The sequence below is a fragment of the Centroberyx gerrardi genome, chromosome 13 (assembly GCF_048128805.1).
Source record: "Centroberyx gerrardi isolate f3 chromosome 13, fCenGer3.hap1.cur.20231027, whole genome shotgun sequence".
In the NCBI taxonomy this organism is placed as follows: domain Eukaryota; kingdom Metazoa; phylum Chordata; class Actinopteri; order Beryciformes; family Berycidae; genus Centroberyx; species Centroberyx gerrardi.
In genome coordinates, this window is record NC_136009.1 from 25,054,825 (window position 1) to 25,070,758 (window position 15,934).

A 15,934-nucleotide genomic window follows, 5' to 3' on the forward strand; every position below is an offset into this window, starting at 1 on the left:
CACCTGCTCTAGATGATTCAATTACACAGTAATCCACATTAGTGAATAAAAAACACTCAACATCCCCAGAAATTTCATCTAATTTTTTTTTCTCTAAGTTTTGTTGACAAACAAAATTAGATGCAGGATGAAATCTTGACTGTATACTGTGCGGCAAGAAGCAGCTGTTCAACACGGCTTCTGATATGATGCCTTCCTCCTTGAGTAAATACAAAACTGATATATGCAAAAATTGGACAATCAAAAGTTTGAGTCTGTTGTTGAAATCAAATTAAAACATTTCAGAAAACTCCAAAGTTCTCCATTTACCATACTGAGTCCATGTGATGCGTACCAGTTCTGCCTCAATAAAAAACTAAATGGCATTTTGTGATGCACCATCCTGTATATTAAGCATGCTAGAGGCAGTGTACACACCACACTGATGCAGAGAGTAGCACTTGCACAGTTTTCTGAAATGTTCTAAGTTGATTTTAACAAGAAAATCTAACTTGTGAGTGACTGTTGTCCACATATACTGTATCTGTTTTGTATTACTCAGGGAGTAAAGTGGCTTGTTTTACTTGGTATGCAGTGAAGATTTCCTCTGAGGTTTTCAGTGGGTCACAGTCAGACTCAAGATGCAAGTCAATGTAAATGAATGACAGCAGCATGTTAATGTCACACTAAACCTGCCAGTGAGTTTTATTTGTGCCACTACCTCTTCTCTTACAACAGAGTTCTGCTGGGAGAATCTGTCTTTCTATCTGGTATGCGGTTCACTGCAGCGTGGATAATCAGGGAGGCTGTTAAATATGTAACACTTCATCAGCATGTTGATTTTCATTGGCTGTCAGCTGGGTCATCGCTGAGAATAAAGTAATATGACTTGGCAATAAAGTTAGGAAGAAGTTCAAATGACCAAGTTGCAGATTTTGCAGAGTTTTAGAAAATGGCCTTTGGATTTTAGATCGGTGGGTCAAACCACATAAAACACACACACGCATTATCAATAGGAGAGAATTTTGACATGATGCTGAAACACTGAAAACACTGAAACGCAGAAACACTGCTGTTTAGGTAGGAGTTGATACACTGGGATATTCAGGGTTCACTGTTTCAGAGTTTGGTGAGGAGCAGAAAGTACTGAATGTTTGACAGCTATTTCACATATGGAAATATATCACACACAATATATATACCGTATGTGATAATGATGTGATATCGGATCCTGCTCTCACCTCAACTCTCCCTGAATTAATGCAGACACCTGCAGACGGCAGTGACTTCATCATCACCTCCTCATGTGAGAAGCATGTAACCACGTCATCCGGTGTGTTTAATGTCAATGTGAAGGCTCATGTTAGGTCATGCTGCGCTGTGTGAGCTACAGAAAGAGACTGCATCTTGTTTTGAAGGCTTTTAAGTGGAACTTTTATGCAGACAAGCTGAAGTCCAAGTTCCAGTAGCCTATTTACTGTCCTGTGAGGGAAATTTGGTTTGCAAGGCTGTGTGTGTGTGTGTGTGTGTGTGTGTGTGTGTGTGTGTGTGTGTTGGGCCAGTCCCCCTCCAGTTAAAAAGCATCTCTCTCACTGTCTCTACATCTCTCTATAGACCTTTTTCACAAACATGGCTGACGTACTTCCGCAGGGTATCGATCGAAGCAACTTTCTGTCTCCTCCTACTCTGTCTGTGATCACTTATTTTGTCTTTCAACATAGAGTATAATACAATACAGTGTTGTCATAAACTAACATTCCTGTTTCTGTTGCCAAGCAACTGCAAGACTATTAAAAAAGTGATTTGATTGAGGGTCACAAAATGCTCACAGCACACAGCATGTGTGCACACCAAGCGCACAATAAATCACTTGAGTGCTACAAGCAAGATACAGTGTGCGGGTTCTTTTCTATTTCTTTAAAAAATCAAATGACAAAATATAAAACTCCAGTCTTTAGCATGGTGATGTATCACCTCTTCAATAGACGTTTCTGTTGGATCTCTGCTCTAATTAGCTAGCTTACTCCTCTCTGTTGTGAAAATGTGACTTTATTGTTTGTGTCAGTCACAGGCCACCGTAGCTCAAGGGGAAACTTGTGTAGGAAGAGAAAAATTCTATCTGCAGTACCTGCTTTAGCGGTCAGTAAAGATCATAGATTACTTCACTTTAAAATGTGCTGTCTGTACTGAACAACAGACTGTATTGATACTGGTCAGACTGCGGCTCTGTCTCCAGTCTTCCAATCACCAGCTGATAATCAATGCCTTCCATTCAGGAAAGCATCAGCTGACACTGTGATACCTCTGCTTCTCACTCGGCTCCAGACAGACAAGCAGAATAAAACATGACTGAACAGCGGGCGGAGAAGGCCGAGGTGAGAAAGGTGAATGTGACTCATGTTCAGAAAGAAAGAGAAGATCACAACAAGCCCGTTCCTCCAGGCTTTTCCTTCCTCTTCCACAACCAGGATTTGATGTTTTTTTTCTGTGTTTACGAGGTGAAACTATGATGCTGAAGAACTGAGTTCACTTGGTCTCCATTAGGGGAATATTTTTCCCTTTTCTGCTGTGCGTTGCCGCCCCTCTGCTTGTTGTTTCTATTAGAAGTTGTGTTGTGCTGGACTGCCTTATTATCTGCAGATCAGCAGCACAGGGAGCTGAAGACTAAGAGCTGCTTCAGTCTGAATATTGTAGAAGATCCTCTGTGTACTGAGACACTAAGAACAACCTGAACTCATCACCTAATATACACAGTGTGGGACAGATGTGGGACAGTCTGAGGTTCCAAAGGTATCGTTTAGCATTTTAAAAGCCTGCTGAAAGGTGAGGAGGTCGAGGAAATGTCTCTGGGCAGAAACTGAATTTGAATTTTCTCTCAACTTTCAACTTTTATTTTAAACTAATTTGAGGTTAAAGTTCAATAAGCTTTCAAATTCAGTTCTTACAATTCAGTTTCAAGTCTCTGAGACACGTATCTGAGGAATTAGGTGCGTGGCTACAGCTTGAGGTGTGTTTGTTTTACTGATCGGTTCTCTGCTTCACTTTCTGCTGGCACTAATCTCTGCCCATAAATATCCCCCTGGCAGCTGTTTGGGTAGAAAATATTATTAGTCATTATTATCAGAAGCTCATATTTAAATTTCCAATTTCTCAGTCTCTAGTTCTAAACAAAACAATCATCAGTAATCAGTCCCAACACTCAGTAATCAGCATTCATCTGACTCTGTATCTTCTTTCAAACTCCAACTGAAAACTCACTTTTATCAACTTGCTTTCAATTATTATTATTTTCATTATTATCATTTCCTTTCAAATGCTTCTTGTAACTTTCCCTGTGTCTTATGTCTTATTTGTGTATTTGTGTTTTTATTCTTAAAATTGTGAATCACTTAGCACTTCTTATGCAAAATACAATAGACATAAAGTTTATTATTAGTATTATTATTGTTATTATGTATTCATTTCTAGAAGCACAGACCAAAACAGCCAAGGTCCCAGCAGCTGAAACATTTGAATCTTTAGTTTGTTAAAAAGACTTTAGTCTGAGCAGAGTGAAGTCATGTCACTCTGACTGCTTTGCTTATCAACTATGTGTATTTGTTCATGTTCCCACAGTGTTTAGATGTTAAACAGAAACTTGAATTGGTTTTAGGAGAATAATCCCAAACTCTGACATCCTGCTTGTTGGTTTGATTGGAGACGTTTCCCTCCGCTGTTTGTTTCTGTGTTATGATTTCCTGCTCCATATATTGAATATTTGCTCCAGTCTGCTTCTCCATCATATTAAAATTCAATCCGGCTCAGAATAAGCATTTCTATTGGCTCTGGTCTTCTGCACTGTAACAGGTGATGATGTCATCTCTATACAGACAGATCTAATCTTTTCTGGACAGATTGTTTCCCATGAAGACACATTGATAATGGTAATTATATTAAGTCCACTGGCCTCATCACCTCATTCATATTTTGAAGCTCTACTGAAAATGAACAAGCACAGATCCTGTACAGGCCCAAGGCGCGTGTGTTCAATTCCATGCACTGAAGCACTGCATACAGTTAAATTACCTAATTCCACTAACGTTACTTAAATACCACAAGATGACGTCACCTACCGTTAAAGTTTGTAGGACAGCGAAGACGAGTTACTGTCTGCAATCCCCCTTACTAACTGTGGAAGGTTAAGTTTCACTTTTGTTTTCACACCGGGAGACTCTGTGGATTGAGTTCAGTGCTGCTGGTCTGCTGTCTGTACATCTCCAAATTACAGACATGACGTGATGCGACATCAGGCGCATTAGAGATCGATTTAGATCCATTTCTATACACTGACCAACTTTTGATTTTGTGCCTCTGTATGGGAAACACTGCATCTCACAGTCAAAAACGCCCTCTAGAGGCCATCTGACGAAGCGCATCATCTCACTAAGCGTTACCTGAGTGACTGACTGACCTGAACTTGCTCGTGATGCCCTCAGCTGCACTGTGGGAAAAAGTGATGTATGAGTTCTTCCACGGGTCACTTTCCTAATCAAAATGAGCGTCACCTGTTGCAGATGAATGAGGAGCGGGCAGACACTCCTCTGCATGTTTCTATCAGGGAGGATGCTGGTAAGAAGTTGTGTCCATTTTTGCCCAGTTGACCGATGATTTGCCTGCAGGACCTCAGATTGATTGATGGAAGTTTCATTTTCCAACATTTTCCCTCATTCAAATTCTGCCTCGCTCACATCAACATTCATACTGAGTTTGTCTGATGCAGTGATAACTGGTGCTGATCTCTTTCCTGTAGCTCAGCCTCTTCTCCTCTGCCTGTTTCCCATTTCCCAACCAGTTGGTTTCTCTATTGAAAACACATTAACAGTGCTGATTATTATCCAGGAGGAGTGGTAGAGGTTTGACACGTTTTGGAAAGGCATGCTTTGGTTATTAAGGTGTTAGTGGAGCGTAGGATCCATCTTTCCTGTGGCTGAATGCACTGGAGAGAGAGAGAGAGAGAGAGAGACAGAGAGAGAGAGAGAGAGAGAGAGAGAGAGAGAGAGAGAGAGAGACCCAGCAGAGAAAGCAGGGAAGCAAAAAGCTCCCAGTACAGCAGACTGGGACCAGTGAGGAGCAGCAGTTCAGTCCCAGTCCGTCCCACAGCTCTTAGTGGTTTGTCTCCTCTCCTCTTCTTTAGGAAGAAGACTATCTCTTCCATCACTGGAAACATTTCAGATCCAAGCTGCTGTTCAGCCTGGCAGGCAGAGTGAGCTGAGCTCTGACACATACATTTAATTCAACACACTTGATGAAGAGCACTGCGCTTTGTTAACACCTGTCTTGGTGTTAATAAATGTATACACCTTAGGAGCAGTGTGCATGTTTTGTTTGTTTGTTTCTGTCCAGAATCTGTTTAGGATGTGCGTGTGTTTTTGATGAGACATCACAAAGAAAACAGCAACTGGTCAAACAGCAGAGAGATTTTTTTTTAATTTATTTATTTTTTTCATCCAGAGAAAATCTGATTTCTTGTCTTCATTGTTCGATTTTCATTGACTTATGCTCGGGGGAAATACCGGTTTTATAGAGTGGTTTAATAGATTTATTTTAAGTTTTATTAAGTATTTATTTGATTGTTTGCATATTCATTTGTGTTTACAAAAGCATAAGTAGAAGGATTAGAACAGGTTTTAAAAGGATACATTGTAATATCACAGCCTGTGAACAGCAGCAATAGCCGTTGTTCACCTGTAGAGGGCAGCCGTTAGTCTCACAGGAAGAACAGAACAGCACGTGACATGTGACCGGAAGTAAATAAAGAGTGTTCCCGCGCAGTTAAATTGTTTCAACGAAAGTCAACATAGCAACGTCCACCGACACACTAATTTAACACAATGGACGAGCTTTATTTGGATAATATCGATGAATATGTCAACGACCACAACAAGATAGTAAGTGAAGTCTTGATTGATGATGTGTCCTCTTGTTTGACAGCCTTTCTAGCAGACGTTAACGTTACTCCTGGTGATAACCAAGCTAACATTAACGTTAGTAGTGCGCCAGCAATGTCTATGCAAAAAATCTGCCTGTTTAATGTTTGCTAGAGCATGACTTCAGACATTTTACGAATCGTTAGGGTCTTTTGGTAAATTCGGCGTATAGAAGATTCAGCAAACAGCGCTTAAATTCAATTGAACCTCAACTTTTAGAATTGATTCGCACTGCTAGCTACCGCCAACAACGGTGCATTTTGGTGGAAGAGATTCCGAAAGTTTAAATTTTGTTTAAATAAGTGCTACTTGGTGTGTTTGATATGTGCCGAATTGAAGGGTGGCCCCTAAGGGTTCGTTAAAGGTTTTAAGTCCTGCTCGACCAGATATATACGTTTGCCGATAAGTGAGACAACATTAAACTGCCAGATTTTTGAATGGCGTTTGGCGTGACGTTTGCTCCATACAGAGAATGGCACGCACCGGGCTACTGGTTGGCTAACTAGACTAACAACCTTATCAACACTATCTATCAGGAGCAACTGTCATCCTTAGATTAACGTTAGTCTGGTACCTTTAACGTTAGCTGTCTTTAGATGTTAATGCCTTTGTAGACTGAAATACTAAACCGAGATGTCTTTCTTTCACCTGTGTCTTATTAATTTGGACAGCCAATGATACAACTAACACATTTTAACCATTGCTGTCTCAATTATACAGGTGACCTATAAATGGCTGAGTCTCACTCTTGGGGTCCATGTCAACACAGCAAAACAGTGAGTGTTATTCCTATCTAGGCTAGCGACTTAAAACGTGGATGAGGAAACGCCAAATATTTTATATTCAAAGCCAGACTTGAAGAAACACTAGTCATCTATTGCCTGTCCTTTTTATACTGTTGTAACACTCACAGTCACTTAATCATCATGTAGACTACAATACATGTACTTAAATTTGTCTCAGAGACTATGTATATTGGCACCTTACAGGGTTTGACAGTATGATGCAAGGCAAGGCAAGGCAGCTTTATTTGTATAGCACATTTCATACACTGAGGCAATTCAAAGTGCTTTACAGAGTAATAAAAAATACAGTAAAGGTAAAAAATTTACAATTAAAAAAGTGCAAAATAATGCAAATTAAACATGACCTCACATACAGTGCAACATACATATAGAGTAATATTTACATTTGTATATCTTTTTCTGATTAACCATATTGGGGAATACAGTATAATGTCACTTGTCACTTAGCTAAAAGGATAATTAATATCAGAGTTTATCAGATAGCTGGTAACTTTCTTTTACTGCTAAAACATAATGATGAAAATGTGTGTCCTTGTTTCAGGATGCTCTACCATTACCTGGATCACAAGAGGAAAGAAAGCTCAGCTCAGCTCCATGCCACCTATCTGGTGTCGGGCAAGTTTGTTGAGAATGGCCACACGGTAGGGAAGGAAGAAAATTGGCACCGTCTTCATCCTTTTGTAGCCTACATATGTGACTGTTTTGATTTCAGTTGTGACAGTGCTTTCTGTCATGGTTCCTTTTCAGAGTCATAAGGTGTCAGTGGTCAGAGAGGACCAGCTGGAAGGTAGGTTGATGCCATGTGGTTTCCTGATAACCACGCAGTGTTAACTAGTTTTTGATGTTAGTCTCCTTTTTGTTTCTGCTATAGGCTGCAGCACTGAAACTAATCTTATTTCTGGCATTTGAGGAAAAGCAAAATCCACCCTAAAACATTAACACTGTTAAAAGAAATGGCTATCGATGATGTAATCTGCATTCCTGGGTCCTTTTAGTTGTTTGATGGTGTATTTTTCTTATTCCCATGGATGATTTTTTTTTCAACCATCTAAAACATCATTGGTAAACATTGGGTTTTGGTGTCAGTCCCTCAGAATCAAAGAGCGAGGGCTTCTTTCTAGAGCCGCCATTTTGCACCAAGAGACGTTCAACAATCATACAGAGAGAAATCCGTTGTAGAAGAGGAGAGAGACCAATTTCTCCACCGACAGCAGCCTCAATAGACCAGAATGCAATGCAGCCGTGTTTTGTTTGAGTAAGGGGGGTGGCTGCGATCATGTGCCCACCTTTGATTGAAAGTTACATGTTCATGCCCCTTATCTGGGGGTAGTCGCAAGTCATTCTGGGAAACACAGGAAATCACTGAAGTAAAAGCAGACAAGGCACATTGAGGGAAAGTGGGTACACCAAAAAAGTTAATTACAACACTTGATCACATAAAAAGAGAAAGAAGCCAGCACTTTGTAAAGTTTCCCAGTGGACACGTTAACTGTAAGCGTTTTCTTTTGCAGATGTCAAGTCCAAGATGAGCTTGACAGTCAGTGTCCATGTGTACAGCGTCCAGAAAGCTGTACTGAGAGACAGCGGTCCGCTCTACAGCGTGGACTACGACGCTGTGAAAGACAATCTGAAGAACTGCAGCAGGTACGTCTGTCTTCTCAGTGTGCGATTATAAGTGAAAAGGGATCTGGGCTTTTACAGTCCACAGGTGTGGAAAGTCTGGAACAATATGGAAAATGTGAATAAAACCCCAAGACAAATGAACTCGGCTGCTCCCCCCCTGGGACAAGTCAACTTTTTCTGGGAGAGAACTATGGCCTCAGTAAATATCAGTCATCGTCGTCATGAGAAACGAATGGGAATTGTCTTCAAAAACACTGTACTTCTGAAAATAACAACTGAAAAATCACCTGTTTGATTGTAGGATTGGTAATCCGTAGGAAAGTGTTGAATTATCTTGCTTGTGTTTTCATTCTGTTTGCAGGTACAGTGCCATACGCTGTGCCGGTGCAGAGCCCATGTCCTCAGTGGAGATACAGCAGGCCAGGGAAGCGGTGCAGGCCCCAACGCCAGAGCCTCAAAATGTCAAATCGGGCATGAATGGTCACGCCAGTGTGGCTTCTAAACCTTCCACCAAGCCGCCCAAAGGCATCATGGGAATGTTCGCAAATAAGACGACTCCCAAGAACCAGGACGCTGGCAAAGAGGTGAAGTCGGAGCCGAAAGAAGTTGCACCTGTGGTATGGCTTTTATGTACTTAATTGTTGTTCATAGAGAAATCAATGTACAGAATGGTAGAATGATTGTTATAGTGTTTTGTTTTGTTTTGTTTTTATTGTGTTTATATTGTAGGTTGAGGCCCCCAAAAGCAAACCAGCTGGAAAGACCAATCCTATGATCAACTTCTTTGGGAATCAAGTAGCAAGTGAGTTATATTTGCAACAGCTTAGTCTCGCTGTCATTTTATTTGTGTAGACATGTAAAAAGAATATACAATTTAAAAACAGTGAATGACTAGAAATAAATGTCAACAAATATTAGGGCTGAACAATTAATCAAAATTTTATTGAGATCGCAATATGGCCTACTGCAATTTTCAAATCGCAGGAGGCGCAATATTTGTTAAAGGCAAAATGTGTGTCAAAATACCATTTTAAATTAAATATTGTCGTGCTGCAGAGATGTCCTGGCCTACACATCATATTCTACAGACTTAAGAAAACATCTTTGTTTGGTACAGATCCCTGCAAAAATCACACCATAATCATTTTAATACGTTTTTCAATGAAAATGAGAATAATGATGTAAAAATGATCATTCCCTCTAACATCGCAAATCATATCGCAATTGCAATATCAGTCAAAATAATCGCAATTAGATATTTTTTCAAAATCGTTCAGCCCTAACAAATATTGAAATACTATGAAATAAAAATTTGGAAAGTTAGCAACATGTTTAAAGCATGTAGGGAAGCGAGGGTAAAGGAGCGTAAACCTGTGGCAACAAACGTCCAGAGTTTGATCGCCAAGGGAAAAATTTCTAATTATTATCGTAACCACAGCTTAACCAAACATTTTTCCTGATTTACAATACAAAATGTTATTCAAACTGTTTTTATCCCACGTGTAGCTGCAGGGTTAGCAAGATTAGCTTAGTTTCTGTTCCCGTTACAGGAACTAGTTACCAGTTAAAGCTACAATACGCAACTTTCCCTTGAGGCAGGAAGTGTATTGTTAGTCGCGCCCTCCTCCCCCTCAGTTGGTCAAATGTGCACCCCAACACGTGTCACTCATGTTAATGAGCTGTCATCTAGCCTGAGGCAGAGGTAACCGGCATCCGTAAAGCTGTTGAAGAAGCAGACAGCGAACACAAGTAATCTGCAGTAAAGAAAACAAAGCTGATGTTTACTTTGTTGATTGGGCTTTGTTTGTCACACATTTAGCTTTGCTGTTCTTTCAGTTCTTAATGCTTTTCACCATTCTTGTGCTTTGGTATACGCCCCAAAAACATACCAAACGTCATTGAAAAGCCAATTTCACACAAACAATGGATTTGGACACTGACACACAGGGTCACAAACGGACACTGACTGATAATGTACAACATATGTTATTTATTTGTTGTTATTTTAATGTGAAAAAATTGTTAGGGATGCACCGATGCCACTTTTTCAATGCCGATACCGATTACGAGTATGAAAGTTTAAGTATCGGCCGATACTGAGTACCGATCCGATCCGTTACTTTTACTGAACAGTGCAGGCTTACTTCCTTAGTTTGGGGTCAATGGACAGAATTATTGAGATAAAATCCTTGTTTTTCCCACTGTTTGAGAAATACAGGCTTCTATGTGCCACAAATGCATAAAATCAAGACAGTTTGCTTTTATTTCTTACATGTTACTCATGGCTTTCGGTATCAGATTTTAGTCTTGGGTAAAATCTCCGATACCGATATTCCATTTTAGCCTGGTATCGGCACCGATACCGATACCAGTATCGGTATCGGTGCATCCCTAAAAATTGAGTCCCTTATTGTCGCTTTAAATTTGAAATTTCAGGCAATGTGAACAGATTCAGATTCTGAGTGCAAATAGAAGCACACAACAGTAAAAAAAAAAACAATAAAGCACTAAAATAGAATGTAAACAGTTGTGGGGTTCTATAAAGCTATGCTGATGTGAATTTAAACATACATACATATGACATGCAGTCATATAGACTGCAGTATGGATTACTAACATGTATGGACTGAGTTACAATTGTTACTGCGCTTACTCAGATGTTACTAGCAGTCACGACTGTACTTAAATACAGATTACTAACTGTCAAAGTTAACGCTCTGCCTCGCCTCACCAGAGAGACCCGACAAAAGTGTGAAGGAGGAGGAAGCCGCTCAGTCGTCCACAGCGGAGCAGAGAGCTGAAGAAATACAAGAGGCTGTCGCAGTGGAGCAGCCGAGGGAGGCTAAGAAAGACTCCAGGAGGTGTGTGTGTGTGTGTGTGTTCCTGTGGGAAGTCTGTAACAAAGCATAGATTTAACATTCCTTTAAACAGCTCAATTACACTATAAAGTGATATATCCAGGGTCTAAAACAAAGTTAGTCTTTGGTGGATAAATCAATAAGCGTCACCTGCCACACTGGCCGCTAACTTTTTTTGAAAGGATAACATTTGAAAGCCTCAGGTAGTCTTCGGTGTTTGCCCGTTGTCAAAATTTCTTCCTGCTGCTAAATTTTGGACACTGGATCCATTGTGATCCAGTGTCACCACTGGCATTCAGTAATCAATAATAATTCAATAATCAGATCTCAATGTGGATAATTCGAACAATCAAAAATGAATTACTTATTACGCAAAAATTCAGATGCAGAACAGATGAAATATTACCTGGATCTAGTGTTTCTTGTCTGTAAATGTGTTGAAAGTATGCTAATTTTTTTTTTAGAGGTTCAAAAGGATTTTAAAATGAAGGTAAGAAAGCCATTCTGAGTACAGGTCCTCACAGCAGCCAACTTCGGTAGTTGACAGTTTATAAACTCCTTTGGAGGTGTGCGCACTGAAAAATGTACGTGGTCTACCAAAAGTCAAATATGGCTTTCAACATAATTAAATACAAATATTTTTTTCCCCCCTTGAAGCAAAACTAAGCGAATAGAAGACTCTGACAGCGAGGAGGAGAAGATGGAGAAGAAAAAGAGACGCAGGATTAAGAAGCCTGAGCCAGACAGCAGTGATGATGAGGGTGAGTGGTCTGTAGCCTGCTAGTGTAGCTTTATTCTCCAATTCCTCTAGTCACACAATTATTTTAAATGGTGAAATATAGTTATACGAACAGATTTAACTACCTAAAACCAGGGTTCTCTAAACAGGTCTGGAAATACATGAAAAATAGATTTAATAATTGAGTTTAGGGGAGGAAATAACTGTTCTTCAGTCCTAATACACACATGACTTAATACACATATTACTTCACATTTTATGTAGTTTTACTGTCATCTCCCATAATGTTGTAGTTACCGTGAAGAATAATCCTCAGCTACAGAGCGATGTGGCCTAGCCGAGTCATATTCTCTAGCTAAAGTTTCAAGGCTCGTTGTAAGAGAAAATATGGAAAACTGATGTTTGTTCACTTGTCCAGTCATTCCAGATTCTCCACAACAGCAGCAAGTGAGAGAGCCGTCACCGTGTCCTGAAAGAGAGATAAAGGAGTCTGTTTCACATTCAAATGTAAGCACTCAGACTTGGCGTTTAGACATTTAAATAAGTCAGTATTTGGAAGAGATGTGTGTGATAGGAGTTGCCCCCGGTGTGTGTGTGTGTGTGTGTGTGTGTCTGTGTGTGTTCACCACCGGCATTTCTACGGATGTGACCGTTTATTCAGAACTGAAAGTAGGCTTCCAGGAATTGGAGCAAGTACATGACATTTCTAGGGATGACCGAGAAAGCCTGAGTGGTTTGGAACATCTATAAGGTTAAAGGATGCTTAATACTATAAATGTCTCTACCAAAGTGAAGCATCGCTTGAAATCTTCTGTTTCTTAGGTCAAGAAATATTGTAGAATTGATGTAATTACTGTAAGGTGATCGTCTAGGGAGTCCATAGGAAATCCATTTCATTTATTAGACTTGCATGAAATGTTCTTTATGTGTTGTATGTTGAATATGTGGTTGAGCATTCGTGTGTTTCTGTCTTATTTCTACAGCAGCAGCATTCTGAAATTAAGATGAGAAAGAGGAGGCGGGTCATGAAATCTCGTACCTTTATCGATGATGAAGGATGCATAGGTACGGTGCCAATCAGAAATTGAAAACTAATGAATGTTTTGACTGAGTTTCAATTGCTCAATTTATCTCAAATTTGAGTAATTTTACCAAAAAACAAACAAACTTGTAGCCATGATGAAGACCATAGAATAACCAATGTATCCACAGAAGAGAATAACCATATATAACCATATATAAACAATGGCCACTAAATGAACAAATATGGTTTTCTCACTGGCCTCAGCTAAGACCATAGGTCATCATTATGTTGTTCAATGCTTACTCCTAATTTCTAACCCCAGACAATCTGTTTTCCATAGTGACAGAGAAAGGCTATGAGAGTGAATCGTACTCTGAGGCGGAAGATGATGTTAAGGCCACCAAACAAGCTCCAAAAGATCCCATGCCAGCAAAAATACACACAAGCAAGAAAGAGGATGAGAAGAAAAGTCAAAAGAAAACGGCTTCCAACGCAAATAAAGGAAGTAAACAAGCTTCGATTATGGGATTTTTCCAAAAGAAATGACGGAAGGCGCTGTCAGACGCTTTCGTTGGCACCGAGGAATAAGCACTTGAGACTTGCTGTAATGGTCTTCTGGGTAAAATGACTCTCAGCTGTCACACATCACACGGACAAACACATATTACTGTAACTGTAACACAACAAAAAGGATGTCGCTTTCAACACATCGATGTGTTAGGTTTAGGATGACATAACATTTTACTTTTCAACACCTCATTAACGGCAAGAGCTGTGTGAATATTTGTCCTGTGAAATAAGTACTGCATTGAAAAGTAACAGGTGGATGTTGAAGATGATATGTGGTGGAGGCTGCAAGCATTTGGTGACATGAGTGAAACAACTCTCTGCTGTACAGCATCTTGACAATCTCTGGTTAGCAGTTTCTAAAAGTTCGCTGTCAAAACATTGCTGTAGGGCAGTCTGTTTTACCTTTGAATGTTAAACAAAACATGCTGATCATTTGGTTGTCATGTTCTCAGACACGAGGCTCTAATTTTCGATTAATTCTGCCTGTTAAAGGTTTATTCTAGAGGTGGGGAAGTTACCAAATGGGGCTAAAACCATCCAACTGATGACTATTTTAATGCATTGCAGCCTATCTGCCACTGTTGCACCTCATCCAAGCTATCTGGGGGCATAAGTCGGTGTCATTGTTGAAAAGCTGATTTGTACTGATGGTCTGATAATGTGTGTGGCAGCCTTTCTGATGTGGGTCTCATGAGTTGCATAACTGTATATCAGCATGTCTTGTTGTCAATGGACACCTAATCTTCTATTTGAGTTCATTAAAGTATTTTGTATAAGTTGTTGTGTCTTCTAGTGCTTAAACGATTAGTCGATCACTAATCGATTATAATTTTGATAATTATTTGTTTTAATCAAGTAAAAATACCAAACGTTTGCTGGTTACAGCTTCACAAATGTTAAGATTTGCTGCTTTCTCTGTTTCTTATCATTATAAAATGAATACATTGGGTGTTTTTTGGCTGCTGGTCAGATTAAGTAAGACATTTGAAGAATCACTTTGGCCTCTGGTAACTTGTGACGGGCATTTGTCATTTTTTACATTTTATACGCTAAATGATTAATCGAAAACATAATCGATAGATTCATCGATAATGAAAGTAAGCCCTAGTGTCTTCCTATGGTAAACATTAAAGGTACCCTGGACATTATTTTTAGCACTATTGTAACATAATACAAGCTCTTTGGTGGATGCTTTTATCCAACGTGCCCAAATTAACCATTGATTAATACTGATATTGAACAACAGCTCATCATATTGAACGAAAGTGTGGCAATGTTTAACAGATCATGACTTGCATATCTAAACACAATCAACACATTTAAACACATGCTCCAAGTTTGATGATATACTATATGAATGAGGTTGATATTTGTGTTACTCAGGGTGTCTGTGCATCCTTAAAACATATTAGATGTCCACTCTTAGATTAATACAGAACAGGGTTAGTTGTACAATATCCATCGTATCTGCTTTACTAAACACAATTGGACTTCGTCAATGAATTTCCGCTGTCCTTTTTCATATTCTGAACTTTTCTGAACTTTAATTAGCTGCAGTATGTTCAAACAGAAATAAACTGGTTTGCCAGCTTTGGTTCTTTATTTAGGTTTTTAAATTGGTCTTAAGTTCAGTTCCAGGTAGCATTAATATGGTCTCGAAAAGTCTAAATTTGGCTTTCTGAAACTTGCAGATACCCTGGTTACTGCATTAAAAGCCTGCTCTCCCTTGAATAGGATCCTATGATCAAGTTTGATGTAGTTTCTTGTTCCCCTACTGCTTCCTTTCCAGTTCATACAGTAGACCAAGCCGCAACATGGCTGAAGTGGAGCTAATGATTATTGAGTTGAGGCAGTCACAATTTAAATATCGCTGGAAACTGTAAAATCTACAAAGCCACAGACAGTTTGGAGTCAAGTAAAACTACAAAATCAAACAAGCAAATGGAGGGAGGAAGCACTTGCTCTGCTACTAAATCCTGACCCAACTGAGTCTGATGGGGCTTTGAATGTTGGAAGGAGAAATAAAAAAATAGGTGCTATGCAAGGCTGGCCTGAGGTGGGTGGTATGGAGCAGGACCAAATATGGTTTATGTCTGTTTGTGATGCTGTAGCCCGCGGTCTGAATAGCTTACCCGCAAAAGGAAAAACAAGGGTTAAAGCTAAAATAAAAACTGTGACATACACTGCTGTTTTACCAGAGAGGAACTGTATCTCTTGTTTTCAGTTTGTACAAATCGCACTGCTACACTGCTCCTATGCCTACCTGCCTGCCGATTCCTGTTATATAAATCCAACCAAATTTTAATATGATCTCTTGTCCCGCTTGTGCTCGATGCTTCCTTTACAGTCTATAGCCCATAGAGTAAAAA

At 39.6% G+C, this 15,934-nt stretch overlaps 1 protein-coding gene across 1 annotated transcript; it reads left to right on the top strand.

Annotated features, from left to right (window-relative positions):
* The first annotated feature begins 5,769 nt into the window (after nucleotides 1-5,769).
* pold3 (polymerase (DNA-directed), delta 3, accessory subunit) lies at nucleotides 5,770-14,344 on the top strand. Its single transcript, XM_078287520.1, has 12 exons — nucleotides 5,770-5,906; nucleotides 6,666-6,721; nucleotides 7,293-7,392; nucleotides 7,499-7,538; nucleotides 8,263-8,395; nucleotides 8,736-8,991; nucleotides 9,104-9,176; nucleotides 11,109-11,235; nucleotides 11,890-11,993; nucleotides 12,390-12,478; nucleotides 12,955-13,036; nucleotides 13,336-14,344. Exons 1-12 carry the CDS (start codon nucleotides 5,850-5,852, stop codon nucleotides 13,539-13,541), a joined length of 1,323 nt encoding a protein of 440 aa, XP_078143646.1. The 5' UTR covers nucleotides 5,770-5,849; the 3' UTR covers nucleotides 13,542-14,344.
* The last annotated feature ends 1,590 nt before the right edge of the window (nucleotides 14,345-15,934 follow it).